This window comes from Chiloscyllium punctatum, chromosome 5 (assembly GCF_047496795.1).
Source record: "Chiloscyllium punctatum isolate Juve2018m chromosome 5, sChiPun1.3, whole genome shotgun sequence".
Classification (NCBI taxonomy): Eukaryota; Metazoa; Chordata; class Chondrichthyes; order Orectolobiformes; family Hemiscylliidae; genus Chiloscyllium; species Chiloscyllium punctatum.
The window spans coordinates 56,038,324-56,058,510 of record NC_092743.1 but is presented as its reverse complement, the minus strand read 5'-3'; the positions used below and the strand labels follow the sequence as shown (position 1 = coordinate 56,058,510).

The window sequence follows — 20,187 nt, the reverse complement described above, 5'->3', positions numbered from 1 at the left end:
ACAACCTAGAAACTTCTAAAAATCAACCTTTGCATTACCTAATTTTTACTATCGATATACTTTGTTTTCTTAAGATTAGAGTGATGCTGGAAAAGCACAGCACGTCAGGCAGCATCGCGAAGCAGGAAAAATCAATGTTTTGGGCAAAAGCCTGATGAAGGGCTTTTGCCCGAAACCTTGATTTTTCCTGCTCCTCGGATGCTGCCTGGCCTGCTGTGCTTTTCCAGCACCACTCCAATCTTGACTCTTATCTCCAGCATCTGCAGCACCCACTTCTGCATACTTTATTTTCTGTCTTACTTTCTTTTAATTTTGATGCAACACCCCAAGTTGAGTGTTGGTTAAACAAAATAAAACACATGCCATACCTCAAATTAAACTGGGATAGTTTTATTCCACTCCAGGATTCTCTGTCATCATCCTTTAGTGAATATATGAATAAGCATGATCATGCATTGAGGCACCATATCATTGAAATGAATAACGACAACTCCGGCATAACATCGCTGAACCCAGTCAACCTTCAATTACGTAATTCCTGAACAAAATGCATGCAGTAACCTCCCTACAAACCAGACTGTAACAGACAATGGAGCAGAAAATTAACAGCTGTTTGTTATAATTTCCTTCACACAGATTAGATATCTGTTCTCCAGTCATTTGCATGTCATCCTTGATCCTGAGGGACTGTCTAAGAAGAAGGGATGTGTTCTCTAAAAATTCATACAGTTTAAAAAGAAGCTACAAACAACAAACCAAGTGCAAAAGCTCTCTTTGAGGAATCATGAAGAGGTTGGGCAGCGAGAGATGGTGATGGTTTTTAGAAGACACGCAGATTTTGAAAACTCAGATCACTAGTGCAAGCAACATGTTTGCTAGCATCTGTACTTTAGTAACAATTTAAAATTATATACAGTAAAAGTCAAATTTTAATCACATCTCTTACTTGTAGGAAGTAACGCAAAAAGTATCTTACATTAACAAGGACAACATTGGGCATGGTACATTGGTGAGACCAAACAGAGGCTATGGCAATGGATGAATGGACACCACAGAACAATCAACAGACAGGAGGGTTTCCTCCTAGTTGGAGAACACTTCAGCGGTCCGGGACATTTGACCTTGGATCTTCGGGTGATTGTCCTCCAAGGCAGACTTCGGGACAGGCAAGAACAAAAAGTGGCCGAGCACAGGCTGATAGCCAAGTTCGGTACCCATGGGAATGCCCTCAACAAGGACCTTGGGTTCATGTCACACTAGAAGTGACCCCATTGCGCTATACAGATAGACAGACGGCAGACACACACACACACATCTAAAGAGACATACCTTCATGCTGACCTCCTTTCACACACTCACACATACACTCCCACACACACCCTCTCACAGACTTAAACCCCTTTACACACACATACATACACACACACACACACACCCTGTCACAGACCCTCAAACCCCACCCCCTTCCCCTCCTGCACTCCCCGCCCCCCCCCCCCCCCCCCCCCCCCCCCCCACACACACACACACACACATATGTTTGTGGGGTGAATTTGTACTTGCAGAATTACATTTCACTTTGCTCAAAAACTGCATGAATCCACATTAGATTCTGTATATCTGTTTTTCAGATTAGAATCAGTCTGGCCATTGTGGCACAGACAGCCTCACACAGGGAACTAACACCTTCAATACATTATCTGGACCGACATGACACCAATTGTTAAAATTCAGTGGAGAATGTAACTTTTAAAACAAAGTTTTGTGATTTACATATGAAAGAACTGAAACCAACATGGTCATTCTAAAAGATGAGACTTAACAAACAATCCAGGTCTTTTTCAAATTAAGTTTCATTTGCATCACACTGTAAATTTTTGCTATAAATTCTGGGTCTTACAATCTAATTCTCCACAACCACCTGATGAAGGAGCAGCACTCCGAAAGCTAGTGTTTCCAAATAAACCTGTTGGACTATAACCTGGTGTTGTGTGATTTTTAACTTTGTACAGGGACAACATTGATGTTGAAAGCCATTTTGTTTCTAATACAAGAACAGGAGAAAAAAAATTCTTACTCATTTATTCACTGATACTTTACTCATATTATTGGAAAATTCTGATTTTGGCCTGGACATATTTGGAACTCGGTGATAACAGTTGAAAATTGAAGCATTGGTACATAAGCATAAATTCATAATTCGTTTTTACGACTACTTCTGATCACTTATTTTCCCAAGTATTGGAGCTTGATACAAGCTGCAATGTGAATACCATGTATAGAGGACTGAAAGTAAAGTTTTGTTGTCTAGTGAGGAAGGAAATATGGCATCCTTACCTAGTCTGACTCCAGACCCACAGCAATGTAGCTGACTCTAAACTGCCACCTGGGCGTTTGGGGATTGGCAATAACCTAGCCAAGTCAGTGATGCCCACATCCTGTGGATGACTAAAAACAATTGAAATTTTGACAGAAGCGGTTGATTTTAATCAGTGAATGAAATAAAGAGAAACACATGATGTTCTTTTTCACTTATCACTTCTGAAAGGCCTCCTGTGTCAAAGTACCATGATCACTTTGTTCGTACTGCCCACCATTTTCAATCACATGTTCCTGATATATATTGATCAGTCAGGGGTAGAGGCTTCACAATCTCTACATCCTTGATCTCTCTACCTACTAGTCCTTGTCTATTGACCAACTCTAAAATTCTATTTAATCTAATGGTGTGACTATCTCCTGGAATTTCTCTCCTTCCTGGTTCTCTGCAATGTGTGCAGCTTGTTCTCTGGCTCAACACATTTGACTCAAGGTGTTACATCTGCCAACATTTTCCACATATATGGCTATGTCAGATTTTCATAAAGTCCCGTATGTTGCAGTTATGGCACACTACCTATTTGCCCATCTCTAAGTTTCCATTTAATAGATGATCACAAATTACAGTCCCTACAGAAAAAAAAGAAAAAAAAAACACTCATTAGCTATTGTGGTCAAACAAAAAGAATAAAACACAACATCTCCCTCCTACCATGCAAAATTCCCACCAACATGAATTGCTGGTGAAACTCAGCAGGTCTGCCTGCATCAATCAGGTGAAAACAGGTTAATGTTTTGAGTTAAGTGACTCTTCAACAGATCAACTCTGAAGATAATGCAGAGTATAGCGTGGTCAGTCAGTATTATGATTGACAAAATTACATGGATAGCCTTGATACTCAATGAGGTTTAGCTCCTCAAACTTCCAATTGCAAATGCCTAGTCTCCTCCCAAGAATCAATAATCTCCTCAGCCCTAAAAATTTCTAAGAACCTACTGTTCATGCAGCTCTATCCTTTTCTTCACTACGCACTTCAGTTAGGCTGAAAACTCTGGATTCCAACCTTAAATTTCTTTGTCTCTCTCTCTTGCTCTCTCTCTTTCTGTTCTTTTAAGACCTCTTTAAAACCTACCTCCTCATGTCTTAATCTCTTCTCTGACTCATTGTTTTTTTCGGTCTGATTATGTTCCAGTGGCATGCTTTACTGTTAGATATTATTAGTATTGATGTGCTCAGAGGGGCTGATGACAAAGTGCTGAAAAAGACATTGGTTGCTACAGAATGTGGGAATGATCATGGTCACAAGACAGAGATGCTCTGTCAGTATTATCAGATTGGAAAGGAAATGTATTACTTATAAGACACATTCGTACGATGTCCATTGAAATCCATTCTTGCGGGAGTTTGGGCGATTTTGTTAATTGCTAGTTCATGGCTCCAAAAGTAATTGAAACATCTCCAATCCTTCCCCACTGAAGGTAAGATAAACAAAGTGCAGTAGGTGGAAACAAAACAATAGGCATTCTAAGCCCCACTCCCACATAGGACTTGCATTAATGGATTGTACCTTTAGGTAAGCGACACTTGTCAATGTTCATTACAAGATAAACATCAGCAAAACTGTGGAAGCAAAGTTACACAGGCAGTATATAATTTAATAAATTAACATTAACTACAGTTAATACATCGAGCAATGCAGATATGAAATGCTTTGAATGTTTTCAATGCAATTGTGCATCTCTCTGTTACGAAAATATATTGGGTTAATTTCATGGCCTCCTTACCCATCATATTTGAAGACAGGAACTTTCAAGAATAAAACAGATAGACTGCCTGTCATCCTCCCCTCCACTACTGTTCTGTTTTCCATATTACAGTGGCAGGTAAGGGGTTAAGCAGCCAACTAATGCTTGGGTCCGTTGAGGCCCTCAAGTAGTCAAATAATGGTCACTTAAGTGCCTCATTCATCTATTCCACTATAAAAAGTAAAGTTGCCATTGTCTTACCAGACCATAAGGCAGAAGGACAGATGACTGTTGTTGGTTTAACCTGAGGGTCCCCATGCCTTAGGTAAGGGGAGAGGTTGAGAAAGACAGTCCTTTATGGTGAACCAGCCATCCAAACTAACCAATCTCCCTCAACGCCCCCTCCCACCCCACCACTATAATATGTTTGGAATAGTAAGACAATTGTATTAATACAATTGTATGAATAGTACATGAGTTGGAACTCACTCTGCCACATTTGTCTCTGATGTTGAGGTGCCGGAATTGGACCGGGGTGGACAAAGGTAAAAATCCTACAACATCAGGTTATAGTCCAATTGGTTTATTTGGAAGTACTAGCTTTCGGACTGCTGATCCTTTGTCATGGAGCTGTGCAGCAGGGTCATAAGACACAGAATTTGTAGAAAAAGATCACAGTGTCATGCAACTGATAATGGTATATTGAACAAACCTACGTATTCACTCATTCACCATCTCATTGATTCATCAGGATTCAAAGATTGGGCCTTTAAAATTACCAAATGGCAGCTAATGCTATAGAAAGGCAGGGATCTTGTGGGCTGTTGCCCAAAACATTGATTCTCCTGCTCCTCGGATGCTCCCTGACCTGCTGTGCTTTTTCAGTGCCACACTCGCGACTCTTATCCTCATTCAACTCCATTCTTGAAGTCGGCCCTGAGGGATGCTCCTTTGCCCATTTCTCTGAAACCCAGATCAGCCAACCACAGCAGAAATACTTAGCACCATTGAGTCTGGGGAATTTACAAGGCAATGAGATTGCTGCTGTTCCTGCTCAGGAAATTTGGGTCTTTACACGTGTAACATAAAATTAGCCTGACATAGGTTAAAACAAAAGGTTAATGCTGTAAGTTTTATTTTATTGGCAACTGCTCAGGATGTCATTCCCTTGGAACAAAGTTAATGGAATAATTATTATTAGATGCTGACAATGGTGTTTAGGCCGAAAAGTGACCCAAATTCTGATAATGCCCCATGTGATCACAACTGTCAGACACTTTTACAAAACTGTGCGAGGCTTTTCATTTGACCTTGCCTAATTAAGCTGTTTGCTGAAATATGTGAATTCACTCGTGTGTGGAATAATATTAGAAATTACTTTAGCGAACAGCAGTATAGTTCAATGATCTGATAAGAAATAAGAGCAGTTGAACTGAATGGCCATTACTAACAGCTTGCTAACAGGCTTGACGAATTACCTTAGATATAATTAACTGATAAAGGAACAGATACAAATAATGAAAATTTGGAGAATTAGTTTGACACTGGTGATGGGATATCTGGAAGGATGAAACTGGTCAGGAAGAGCAGTTTGAGATGTAATAATGAAAAAATATGAGGTAAAAGTCAAATTCATTGAGGTCTACAGTGCAGAAAAAAGACCCTTTGGCCCATCATGTCCATGCCAGACAACAACAACCATTCTATTCTAATCCCATTTTCCAACACTTGGTCGATAGCCTTGTATGCCTTGGCATCACAAGTGCATATCTAAATACTTCTTTAATGTTTATTATGAGGGTTTCTGCCTTTATCAGTGCTACAGGCATGGTGTTCCAGATTCCCACTACCCTCTGATTTTCCTTACAGCCCTCTAAACTTCCTGTCCTTTATCTTGAATCTATGACCCTGGTTACTGATCTCTCCAGCAAGTGAAAATGTTCTTTCCTCTTTACCTTATATATGCCTTGCAGAATTTTAGACATCTGTATCAGGCTCCCCACTCCCCCCTGCCAATCAACCCCCCTGTTTTAAGAACTACAACCTCAGTCTTTCCAATCTCACTTCATAACTAAAACTCAGGTCAGACACTACCCTGGTAAATCTCCTCTGCACTCTCTCCAATGCTATCACATCCCTTCTATAATGTGGATTCCAGAACTGCACACAATATTTTAGTTGTGGCCTAACCATGGTGGCACAGTGGCTAGCACTGCTGCCTCCCAGCGTCAGGGACCCGGGTTCAATTCCCACCTCGGGCAACTGTCTGTGTGGAGTTTGCACATTCTCCCTGTGTCTGCGTGGGTTTCCTCCAGGTGCTCCTGTTTCCTCCCACAGTCCAAAGATGTGCAGATTAGGTGAATTAGCCATGCTAAATTGTCCGTAGTGTTAGGTGAAGGGGTAAATGTAGGGGAGTGGTCTGGGTGGGTTGCTCTTCAGGGACTTGTTGGGCCGAAGGGCCTGTTTCCACACTGTAAGTAAGCTAACTGACATTTCATAGCGTTGCAGCATAACCTCCCTGCTCTTAAACATTATGCCTTGCTAAGAAAGGCAAGTATACCCTATGTCTTCTTAATCACTTTATCCACCTGTCCTGATACACTAAGGGACCAATAGACATGCAAACCAAGGACCCTTTGTGCTTCCCAGAGTCCTACTGTTCTTTGTGTATTCTCTTGCCTTATTTGTTCTACCCAAATGCATCAGCTCACACTTGTTCGGATTGAAGTCCATTTGCCACTGATCAGCCCATCTGACCAGTCCATCTGTATTCTCCTCCAAACTAAGGCTATTCTCATTTCTATTTACCACCCTGCCAATTTTAGTACTATCTGCAATCTTAGTGATCAAGTCTAAATCATTTATATAAACCACAAATCATAAGGACCCCAACACTGGCGTCTGTAGGACCAACTTGATGGAGACTAGAAAACACTGCTTTACCAATTGTGGATCCAATTTGCCAACTTTCCTTAGATCCCATGGCTTTTTACCTTTACTATCAGTCTCCCAAGTGGAACCTTATCATAAGCCTTTTTGAACTCCATGTAGAATATATCAAAACATTGCCTTCATTTACACACCTGTCTCTTCCAAATATTCTATCAAATTGGTCAGACATGAGATACTCTTACCAAAACCTTGCTGACCATCTTTGATTAACCCCTTGCTTCTCCAAAGGCAGATCAGTTCTATAGCTTCCCCAAGGTAAGACAGACTGACCTGTCATTACCTGGTGTATCCCTTGCTCCCTTCTTGAATAATGGTACCACATTGGCTTTTCTCCTTTGACTCACTCAATAGCCTGGAATACATTTCATCCAGCTTGGAGATTTATCGACTTTCAAACCTACCACACCACTCAGACCCTCCTATTTGTGCTAATTTCTTTAATTGTATCACAGACCTTCTCTGTGATTTCCATACCTAGAGCATCCCTGTCAATAGTGAACACCAGCTTAAAGTACTCATTTAAAACCTCTGGCTCCGTCCACAAATTACCACTTAATAGACCCTATTCTTTCCCTCATTATCCTTTTACCTTTAACATACTTGTAAAACAACTTCGGTTTTCTTTTTATTTTCCTTTATTTTACCTGTCAGTGATTGACCAAGACTAATGAATGACATTAAAGATGGGCTACTCAATCCAATAAATAAACCTTCCAAATCCAACCTGAAAAAGCATGAAAGCTCAGTGCAGTAGGTGATAGAAAATAACATTCACGGAAGACTTTGATCTAAAGTTAGGAGTAGAACATAGGATATAAGATCAGGGTTGGCCAATCAGCCCCTTGAACCTGCTCCATCATTCAATAAGATCATGGCTGATCTGTGGCCGACCTGCCTTTGGCCCATATCCTTTAATTCCGTTATTTTACAAAAAATGTGTTTTTTAAGATTTAAAATTAAAAACTGATCAAGGTGTGCATAAAGATTTGTAGCACTGATTGTGAGTATGTTCACCGAGCTGGGAAGTTGATTTGCTGACGTTTCGTTTCCTGCCTAGGTGACATCCTCAGTGTTTTGGAACCTCCTGTTTCAGGAACAAAACTGAATAAATTCCAGAAGACACAGTACAGCAGCACTTCACAGGCAGCTCCAAAACACTGAAGAGGTCACCTAGGCAGGGGATGTAACGTCTGCAAATCAACTTCTTAGCTTGGCAAACATTAACACCTGATCCTACATTAACTGCTATTTGTGGAAGTGAGTTCCAAACATCTCGCACCCTTTGTGTGTAGAAGTGCTGTCTGAAAGGCCTGGTCTTAACTCTCAGACTTAAATTCCTACACCTCCTCCTACTTAAAATGCCTCTACTTTTTGAAAGAGTTATAATTACAAGCTATCATAAATTGTTACACAGACAAAAGCGAAGTACACAACCAATTTCTTGGTGTTTATTTGTCCCCCTCTCTTTCGCCCATGGCATTGATTGAATTGTAGTTTCCCAGCTAAATCAGCTAATGTCAACATTGGACAACTGCTTCTAGGTGAAATTATTTTCTTGTTTGCCTAGTTTGATGAGATTCAAAAAATGTTGCATTGTATGATGATTCTGTATAATTATGTATAATGATAATACAAAAACAACTAGGAACCCAAAGTTGTTTTCAAGTCATAATTATGCATTTAATTCCTTCGGAACTTTGTCTTATCGAGCAGAATGCTTCCAAATACCCCCATTATCAAAGATGAGGGAGCCCAACACATTTGTGTAAAAGGTTGGGTTGAAGCATTTGTATATGCTTTCAGCCAAAAGTGCTGAGTAGATGATCCAATTAGACCTCCACTTGAACATCACAGATGCCAGCCTTCAGCCAATTTGATACAATCCATGTGATATCAAAAACAAATTGAAGGCACTGGATACTGCAAAGGCTATGGGCCCAGACAACATTCTGACAGTAGGACTGATGACTTGTGTTCTAGAAATAGCTGTGCCTCTAACCATACCACTCCAGTGAAGTTATTAACCCAGCAATATGGAATTTTGAAGATGTATTGATTGTACACTTAAAGCAGGGCAAATCCAAACTGGCCAATTAATGACCAATCAGTCTACTCTTGCCCAGTGATGAAAGGGATCATTACCAAGTGGCACTTACCACTTCCAATAACTTGCTCACAGACACTCAGTTTGGGTTTCACTAGGCCTAATTCCTGATCTCAATGCAGCCTCAATCTAAACACATGCGTTGAACACAAGAGGTAAGGCAAGGCAAAAGTGCATGATATCAAGGCAGCATTTGGCCAAGTATAGCATTAAAGAGCCATAGCAAAACAGGAACCAAAGGGAATCAGAGAGGAGGGAGCATAGAAGTGGAAATATACTAATACTGGTTGGTATCAACCTATCACAAAAAAGAAGATGGTCATCTCAGCTCCAGGATATCTCTGCAGGAGTTTCTCAGGGGAATGTCCTAGGTCCCACCATCTTCAGCTGCTTCATCAATGACCTTCTCTCCATCATTAAGGTCAGAAGTGAGGATGTTCACTGATGATTGCACAATGTTCAGCACCATTTTCAACTGTTTAGATACTAAAGTCATCCATGGGCAACCAGACCTCACAACATCCAGCTTTGGGCTGATAAGTGGCTAGTAACATTTGTAACACACAGTGCTAGGTAATACCAATCTCCAAGATGACAGACTTCATTAATTTCCCTTTGACATTCTATTGTGTTACCTTCGTTGAATTCCTCATTATCAATGTACTGACGAGAAAATGAGCTGGACAAGGCATATAAATTCTGTGGCAGCAATGGCCATCCCAGACTAGGGATTCTGTGGTGAGTAAGGGTGGTATGGTGGCTCAGTGGTTAGCACTGCTGCCTCACAGCACCAGGGACCCGGGTTCAATTCCCACCTTGGGTGACTGTCTGTGTAGAGTTTGCACATTCTCCTCGTGTCTGCATGGGTTTCCCCCGGGTGCTCCAGTTTCCTCCCACAATCCAATAGGTGCATCTGTCAGGTGAATTGGCCATGGTACATTGCCAGGTCAGGGGTAAATATTGGGTAGGGGAAAGCGTCTGGGTGGGTTACTCTTCGGAGAGTCGGTGTGGACTTGTTGGGCAGAAGGGCCCTGTTTCCATACTGTAGGGAATCTAATCTTAAATCACCTTTTGTCTCTTCAAAGTCTGCACACCACCTACACAGCATGAGCTAGTAAATGAACGAGGATATCAGATGCATGGGAAAATTGCCAATTGAAAATTTCTCTTCTAATTCACATAAATTCCTGACTTGAACCATACCACCATTCCTTCACTAACTGCACTGTGCAGACATCTATAGCAGATATAATGCAGCAGTTCAAGAAGACAGTTTACTGTAACCTTCTCAAAGGGATAGGTCATAAATGCTGGCCTAGCCATGAAGAGTCATACAACATGGAGACAAACCCTTTTCTCCGATTTGTTCATGCTGACCAAATATCCTAAATTAATCTAGTCCTATTTGCCAGCATTTGGCCCATATCCCTCTAAACCCTCCTGTTCATTTACAAATCCAGATGTCTTTTAATTGATGTAATTGTACTAGCCTCCACCACTTTCTCTGGTAGCTCATTCCATATATGCACCACCCTTCGCATGAAACAAGTTGTCCCTTAGGTCTCTTTCCCCTCTCACTCTAAACTTATGTCCTCTACCCTGGGGAAAAGATATTGGCTATTCACTCCATCATGATTTTACAAACTTAAATCCCACTTTACAAACTTACAAACCCACAGATGGATGAATTAAAAAAGTAAATTCTATAACCTCATAATGCTTCGCTTTCTTCTAACATCAGTAAGATTGACATAATGAATTAACATGGAGTTAGGAGTTAGTCTATGACTTGATGGCAGAGGAAAATTACAATTGGGCAAGGAAAATAGATGTTAAAGTGTAAAACAAGAAGTCTGATACTGATAATTCCTACTTTAGTTAGGTTTTGTTTATTGAGCTGCTTTTCACACCCCTTTCTGCTTTTCTCATCTAACTTGCAAATAATATCATGTATGTCAGTGTTCCATTGGTACATTAGTTGAAGTAGCCATTCTCGATATATCAACTTGGAGACTGAGTACTGGTAAGCTTTGCAAAGCGTCACAGCTGTATACCATCTTGTTCTCTCTTTACATCTGCACATCAACAGACAGACCTTCCAGCATGAATCAGTGAATAGCAATCACAGCGAGCTGGCTAATTTAGGATAGCTAAAGGCTATGATTACACTGCTGCTCTAACTGAGGGCAGTTCATGTCACAGATCAAGGATCAAGCTTGAAACTTTCTTAGTTAGCATGATTTGATGAGACACTTGGGGAAACAAGCATTCATTTTTATGGTTTTTCATTTTCAAATCTTTTAACTAATGATCAGTGTCTGAATGAACATGTCTGGCAGTAATTTCTGAATGAACTAAATTGCCTTTTATATTACAACTTAAGCAAGAGGTTTCACTTTCAAATGGTTGTAATTCTATAATGGTCTTGTAGCTGCATTTTTCAGTTAAGCCTCACCAGTTACTGTTCAGGAAAATAAATTGAGGAATATTTTTACGTAATTAAATAAATGTTATATCGAGTACAATATACATCATGATTATCAAATGAAAATGGGGTAACAATATCTTAACACATTTTATCAGCTCTCTATCCCAACATTTCTAATAGAATCTGTAAATAACTATACTTACAATTATACTTTGCTTGTTTTGCTGCTAGAATGTCAAAAAGCAACATATGTACAATTAGGTTTTTTTTGTTATCAAATTTCCTTTTATTTTGATTTCAGAAGTTACATATACATGGGCATAACATAACTATTGAAGAAGTCTTTAAGGTCTTATTTTGTACTCATGTTGTCACCGGATCTAAACCACTTTCAAACACTGTAATATCAAGCAAATGAGCTGCACTATGGTTTCTTGCATTAAACTCCTGTGCTTATTTTCTACAAATGGAAACATTAATTGTTCTACAGAGTACGTAGCAAGTAAGCAAAACAAAGGAACATGTTGTTTAATGGTACTTATCTAATTAAATGAGGATGATTGTTTTAATTCGGGCAGTCAACTGTTCAAAGTCAGCTTACCTGTGCAAGTGACCTCCAGCAATTGGATAGTCTCATTCAATAATTTAAATGGATTCAGCAGTTAGAGTTTGTTGGTATTCAAAAAGTGCAATCTGCCCTGCAATATGCGTGGGTATGTAAGGTATAAAAGGTATTTTAGTCTTGTCCTCACAGCAGAAAACAAATGGGTGGGTAAATTGGCCCAAGGTCTGTTGGATTCTTCAATACCAAAATATTCAAACTCAGTTTGTTATTTTACTGAGGTGACATAAACATTGTTACATCTGGCAAAACACTCTGTTGGTGGTAACCTCACAACAATCAATATCTCAAGGTGGCAAAACATCAGAGTCAGGCATGCTAGCTGCCAGTTGTAGCCCCGCTTACTCAGTAACATGATATGAATACTCTGAAGAGGCTTTAAGGGATATAGACCAAATGCAAGCAAACGGGACTAGGTCAGATTGAAATATCTGTTTGGCACAGACAAGTTGGACTGAAAAATTTATTTCTGTGCTGTATGACTTCATAACTCTATGACTGGGCTTGTATTCACTAGAGTTCAGAAGGATGAGTGGGAATCTAAAATGTATAAATTTCTAATAGTGTTGGACAGTCTGATGCAGGAGGATATTTTCCCTGGTTGGGAGTCTCGAACCAGGGCTCACCATCTCAGCACATAGGGGGTAAGGTAGAGATGTAGAAAATAGCTGTCTTTGAGATGGCATGATAATGTAACCAGAAACACCCTCTTGGGGTCCAATAATGACACCAAAGCTGCAAGTAGATTGGTTTAGTCTCAAAACTGTTGCCATAGAGAGGGATGGAGTCAATATGCAGGGAAGGAAGTTTGGAATGGAGGCTGAACACAATAACTTCAGTATTCCCTCTAAGTGCAAAGGAATCACACTGTAAAACTGATTAATAATCCTAAAATAATTTCTAGTGCAATGATTTGATGACAAATTCCTTTGTAGATAACCACATACAGTTAGAATTCAGTTTTACATTACATTTATGGAAGATTTGAACTCCAAACTATGCTGTATTACTCTATAATCCGAACCTTTGGTTTTCTAATCTAACATCTTCCAATAGAAGGACACCCAGAGCTGTATGCAGTATTTTAAAGGTGGCCTCACCAATGTCCTATACAACCACAACACGATGTCCCGACTTCTTTACTCATGTTCTGACTAATGAAGGCAAGCATACTAACACCTTCTTTACTTCTGTCACTACTTTATTTCTATCTTAAATAATTTCTTGTCAGCTTCAGATTTTTGTCATCAGATAGTGAAGAAATGCAATTATTTTAAAATCCACTGTCACTGGTGTGACAAGGTGTTGTTGATAGGCCTGTGTCTGTCATTCTGTGGGTAGTATAACTGCAGCAGCCATGATATATTTGATAGGAAAAGGAGATATGGTGACATTAATGTGTGTAGTCAAGATGAAATGAGCATATAGTTGTATTTCAACTTCTGCATCAGGTCAACTGATTAAAAAGTAATATTTATACCAAAAATATAACTACAGTTCTCCAGGTAACAGAAAGTGGTCTATATCGATTGTGCATCTATTTAGAGTCCACCAGTGTGAGAAAATTATTGCATTGCGCTACTACTGAGACATGTCAATATAGCACTACATCTCATATTAAATGTGGGCAATGCTACTTTTTAAAACTTATTATTTGACCTTTTAAACAGGTAATGAGGATAACGGAAGTAAATGCTACAGCTTCCTAAGAAATTAGAATTGCGTGATTATAAATGCAGCTAGTCAAATGGTGTTTATTTAAACTAGCCCTCTCTTCAAAAGTTCTTGACTTGTTACCATACTTTGCAGTTGAAATATTGATGCTGTAAAAATGGGATAGATATGCAATCTGAATATATTCACTTGGCTCAATGCTAACTCTGCTTGGGCGGCACAGTGGCTCAGTGGTTAGCACTGCTGCTTCACGGCACTAGTGAACTGGGTTTGATTCTAGTCTTGGGCGACTGTCGATGGAGTTTGCACATTTTCCCTGTGTCTGCACAGGGTGATCCGATTTCCTCCCACAGTCCACAAGTGTGCAGGTTAAGTGGATTGGCCATGTTAAATTATCTATAGCGTTCAGGGATGTGCAGGCTAGATGGATTAGACATGGGAAATGCAGGATTACAGGGATAGGATGGGTAGGATACGCTTTGGAGGGGCGGTGTGGACTCAATGGACCAAATGGCCTGCTTCCACACAGTAGGGCTTCTATGATTCTATCTACCTCTGACTCCATTCTCAAGTCTCTATGCACTTGTACACCTAGGATTCTTTGTTTGGCTTTGTTTGGGTACTGCCCTGCGTTCATCAAGCTTCTCTGTCAAAAAACTCAATCATGTTAGTGAGACATGATTTCCCATGCATAAAGCCATGTTCACTATCCCTTATCAGTCCCTGCCTTTCCAAATGCATGTAAATCCTGTCCCTCAGAATTTCCTCCAACAACGTACCCACCACTGATGGAAGGCTCACTGGTCTACAGTTCCCGTTCTTTTCCTTACAACTTTTCTTAAATAATAGCATCATATTAACTAACCTCCTGTCTTCCGGCACCTTACCCAATGATATCAATAGCTCAGCAAGGGGTTCGGTAATCTCTTTCCTAGCTTCCCATAAGCTTCTAGGAAACACCTGTCAACCAATCTGTCCAAATAGGACAGCCCTGCCACCCCCAATATTCCTGCTGAAGGGCTTTTGCCCAAAACATTGATTCTCTTGCTCCTTGGATGCTGCCTGACCTGCTGTGCTTTTCCTGCACCACACTCTCAACCCATCCCCAATATCAGTCTATGAACTTCCACTACATTCCCTCTATAGCAAGTACAGTTTGTTTAGGTAAGATGACATAACTGCATGCATTACACCAGATGCAGTCTAAAAAAAGTTGTGTAAGATTGCAGTAAGACATCACTATTTCTGAACTGAAATCCTCTTCTACCAAGATCTTTAAGACATCAATAACAGAAACTATTAGTACAAGGTATTTCTTTACCTTGTAAATAAACTTTGAGTCAGTGAACAGCAGTAAATCTTTGAGCCAGTCCTGATATTCAGTATTCGATATAATTATATTTTAATTCATTCATGGGATATGGACATTTATTAGGCTGGCATTTATTATCCAGAGAGCAAAGTCAAACACATTGTTCTGGATCTGGACTCACATATAGCACCAGACCAAGTAAGACTGGCAGTTTCCTTCTCCAAACAGCATTAGAGAATTAGATGGGCTTTTCTCCCTGACAATCAGCAACAGTTTCATGGTCATAATTAGACTCATAATTCCAGATTTTTATTGAATTCAAATTCTACCATCTGCCATGCCAGGATTCAAACTCAGGTCCCCAGAATTTTAGTTGCGGTTCTAGGTAATAGTGTAGTGATAATACCACTAGGCCATCACCTCCCCTTTTATAATATGCTCCAACATGAGACTTTTTATTTGTAAGATGAGCAGCAAATTTAGCCCAATAAATGAGATCCATCTGGAGTCACACATATAAGAAATGGAACATTACCTTACATAATATTTTACCAACAATTCACAACATATATGGCTAATCTAAAATATAATCACAAGAGACAAAGGGAAATTAAAATGACAAAAACTGCAACATTCTAACAGTTGCCAGTTATATCTACATCTTGAATACTAAGAACACAACTCTGCAAACGATTACAGCAGAGAGGTGCTTTTAATTCTCATGAAGCCTGGACAGCAAAGCATGATATATTGGAAAACACATCATGATACTGCTAAGCAGTGATTTTCTTCATCGTTTTACATGTTAGCTCAGCATAAGTCTCTAATCATAGACTGATACCATCACCATTTAAGCAGATGGTGTAAGGTGCCTTTGCAAAATCTCCAGAGATGAGTAATTTCTATAAACTGAAATAATCAGATTATGTATAAAAAAGATATATTACTTCTATAATTTATTTTCAATTTGGAAAAATAGAACGTATAACTTTCCACATTTAATCTTTACAGAATAGATGCCTTTAGGTAAACAGGCTCTTTGCCTTCATAAATAAGCCTGGCCTGGTTATTCTGAAGGGAATGGCAAAGTCGAGTTAGGAAACCTCCTGATTTGCCAGATCTGCCTCCTTAGACACACTCTTTCCCAAAGGATTGATGTTGCCACAGAACTGAACAGATGGCTAGGCTGGCAGGCTAAAATGCTTCCTATGGTACTAAATACATCAACTCAATTTCTCCAAGAAGAAAAGTACTCCAATGAATCTAATTTTTTATATTTTTTACTGGGATTATGTTGCAATGAATACAAGGATTTCAAGCCTTCATTACCATGCCAAGTCCCATTCTCATTTATATACTCTAAATTCTCCGCCTCTGTGCTGCCTCTGTGCCTTCCATAAAAATTCCATATCTAAACACTTAGTATGCACTTCAGCAGATCTCAGGAGCCATGTCTTTGAAATTAACATTAGACAAGATTAAATTTACCACAATCTAACAGTCACATTCAAACACATTTCATACTGAAAAAAATCCTCAGTCAAAACATCTACTCAAAAATGTATAAACCATTTGAAGCAGTCTATATGTTCTAAGAACATATAATGAGAGTCTGGATCAAAAACAGATAATCCTTAAATAACTCCTTAAAACTATCTATCAAACTCAGTCAAACATAATGAGCTCAATTGTTATAACACACCTTTATTGTTTCAGATAATGAAGTCCACTGAAACATCAAGACCAGATTATTTTTCTAGGTTACACCAGATGGCCTGTCTTATTTTCTCTGCAATCCAATTTGAAAGGGCTGTAAACATTTAAATAATTCAGATTGTGACAGTTGCGTTCACAACCATTTTCTTCAGTTTTGAATACATAATCCCAGTTATTCCAATAAATCTCAATACTGGAAGAATGTTTTTATATTTTCTTATCACGGCAGACAGAAACACACTTAACCTACACTTTAGATGTAAGCAGTGAAACTAAAAACAAAGATTATTTTTAAATTTTAATGTCTATCAAGGAAAGAATTCGAAGAGCAGTTTATTTTCAGATTGTGGATCCATAGTAATTCATGATGAATTTGAAGCACTATGAACCACACATCGTTGTTAAAGGGGCCCAATTCCATAGAAATGTTTGGTGGGGGGGTGGAGGGAAGGGAGGATGGTGCAGGTAATTGGAGTGACCAAGCTCATAATGGAGCCAGCAAAGAAAGGAATGCTACATGTAAAAGAGCTTGCCACACCCTTACTCTGGAGTGGTAGAAACTGCCAGAAATAGAAATAAAGTGGAAATCACAGAATTGTGTCTCACCAATGATTCCTCATAGGCTCCTGTGTTGACTAAATTCGCGACAATCAGAGTCCACCTTTAAATATGCTGTTGTTTGGTTACTAGACAGAGAACATCTTACTGTTTACAAAAGGCATAACCCAATAGCATATACAAGCAAAATATTGTGGATGCTGGAAATCTGAAACAAACACAGAGAATGTTGGAGAAACTCAGCAGGTGTGGAGAGAGATATAGAGTTCAGGTTTGAGTCTGAAATGTTCAATTCTGAAGTACAGTCATATCAGACATGAAAGATTAACACTGTTTATCTCTCCACAGATGCTGCCAGACCTGCTGAGTTTCTCCAGCATTCTCTGTGTTTGATTCAGATTTTCAGAATCTGCAATATTTTGCTTTGATCTAGAGGCGTAAAGTGGCGAAAGTGCCTGTTATTAATATTTTAATTGATATTCTTATAGGGCTTTAAGAATGCATTGCTTTGCAGGATTTATAAATAGATTTTTTTAAAAAGCAAATTCATGCATGTCATTGCTTTGAGACAGTCCATTGATCATATACCGAGTGTATAGTGGGTATATGGAAACACAATAGCCATGAGTTTATAATGTGGTAAAAACAACGACTGCAGATGCTGGAAACCAGAGTCTAGATTAGAATGGTGCTGGAAAAGCACAGCAGCAGGCCAGCATTCCTGATGAAGGGCTTTTGCCCAAAACGTCGATTTTGCTGCTCGTTGGATGCTGCCTGAACTGCTGTGCTCTTCCAGCACCACTTTCCTGTACAAATTGAGACATCTGTCTTGGGTAATTATTCTGGGGTTTTTAAAAATGTGTTTATTGGATGTTAGCGTAATTGGTTTGGCCTTTATTTATTGCCCTTCCCTACTTGCTGGGAGGACACTTAAGAATCAACCACATTACTAAGAGTCTGGAGTCACATATCATCAGTCCAGGTAATGACAGCAGATTTCCTTTCCTTCTAGTAGCACAGTGGCTCAGCAGTTAGCACTGCTGCTTCACAGCACCAGGACCAGGGTTCAGTTGTACCCTCGGGCAATTGTCTGTGTGGAGTTTGAACATTCTCCCCATGGCTGCGTGGGTTTCCTCCCACAAGCCAAAGATGTGCAAATTCGATGGATATGCCGTGGGAAATGCAGGGTTACAGGGAAAGGGTAGAGGTGCAGGTCTGCGTGGGATATTCTTCAGGGAGCTGGTGTGGACCTGATGGGCCAAATGGCTTCCTTTCGCACTGTAGTGATTCTATGATTAAAAAACGTTATTGAACCAGGTGAGTTTTAATGACAACTGTCAACAGTTACAGAATCACCATTAAGCTGTTAATAATTCAGATTTTGGGATTCTGGGATAATGTCCAATGACCAGTGACCTTGCCATGATGCTACCATCTCCTCCCCCTCCAGCAATATGACTATAAATGACATGTCTGAATTGTTCTTCAGCCAATGCTCTCAATGACTGTAAGGAGTCAGACTGATAAACATCTGGTTAAACCTTAATTTTCAAGACTTTTGGCCTAAAGTTTAGTGAAACTATTTGAGTGCAGCACGAAAAAACTCAAGTCATTTGACTTAATGTGCATACTGTTACACGTAATGAAAATATCTAAAAACAATAACACAACAAAAATATTGCTTTGATTCTTCTGAAAGATAAACCTGGATTTTGACATCTGGAAGGGCATTCAAACACGTGCTAGGAACAGAAGTAGATCATCTGGCCCCTCAATCCTGCATTGCCCTTCAATATGATCATGTCTGTTCTCTTTGGGTTTTAAGTTCCACGTTCCTGTCTGGCCTCTTGATTCCCTTGCCTAAGAAGAACTGGTCTCCCTTTGTCTAGAAGGTCGAAGGACAAGAGTACAGGTCAATAACAGTGCTGAAGAAAAGTTAAATTATTTCATTTTCCAGGCCTTCTTTGACACTGAATCTGCATGTCACAGAGTAGACCAGGTGGGACTGCAGGATGTTTTGCTCAGCATTGAGGGCTTTATTGTGTAAAGGATGAAATTTTATTATTTTCATGAGACCTCCTGTGACTGTCAAGGATGTCTCTCCCATCTCTGTAAATTGCATTGTTCAAAATGCACCAGAAAAGATAGTAAGTAGACAGGGTGCTTAAGAAGGTGTTTGGTATGCTTCCCTTCACTGCCTTTGTCATGCTGAGGTTGTTCCGGACGTTGGTGAGATCTCTTCTTGCATATTGTGAACAGTTCTGGTCGCCCTGTTTAGATTAGATTAGATTCCCTAAAGTATGGAAGTAGGCCCTTTGGCCCAACAAGTCCACACCGACCCCCTTGATGAGTGACCCATCCCCCCCATATTTACTCCTGATCAATGTACCTCACACTATGGGCAACTTAGTATGGCTAATTCATCTAACCTGCACATTTTCGGATTGTAGGAGGAAACCGGAGCATCCGGAGGAAACCCATACAGACACAGGAAGAATGTGCAAACTCCACACAGACAGTTGCCTGAGGCTGGAATCGAACATGGGTCCCTGGTGCTGTGAGGCAGCAGTGCTAACCACTGAGCCACTGTGCTGCCCCGATAAGAAAGATATTATTAAACTGGAGAAGGTTCTGAAAAGATTTACCAGGATGTTGCCAGTAATGGAAGGCTTCAGTGATAAAAAACTGGGATTTTTTTTACTGAAGGATAGGAGGTTGAAGGGTGGCCTTATACAGGTTTATAAGATTTTGAGGGACAT

At 39.8% G+C, this 20,187-nt stretch overlaps 2 protein-coding genes across 14 annotated transcripts in view; one reads left to right on the top strand and one right to left on the bottom strand.

Annotated features, from left to right (window-relative positions):
• Positions 1–20,187, bottom strand: part of dlgap1a (discs, large (Drosophila) homolog-associated protein 1a) — a 766,490-nt gene that overhangs the window by 104,303 nt on the left and 642,000 nt on the right. For 12 of the 13 annotated variants that reach the window (XM_072570364.1, XM_072570355.1, XM_072570359.1 and 9 more), the window contains one exon: positions 11,750–11,773. The exons of the other annotated variant lie outside the window; for it this stretch is intronic. In XM_072570364.1, the coding sequence (XP_072426465.1) occupies positions 11,750–11,773 (24 nt within the window). The remainder of the gene's footprint in view (positions 1–11,749; positions 11,774–20,187) is intronic. 13 annotated transcript variants of the gene reach the window in all.
• LOC140477095 (homeobox protein AKR-like) overlaps positions 1–20,187 on the top strand; it is a 285,068-nt gene that overhangs the window by 164,269 nt on the left and 100,612 nt on the right. The gene's annotated exons all lie outside the window — the stretch shown is intronic.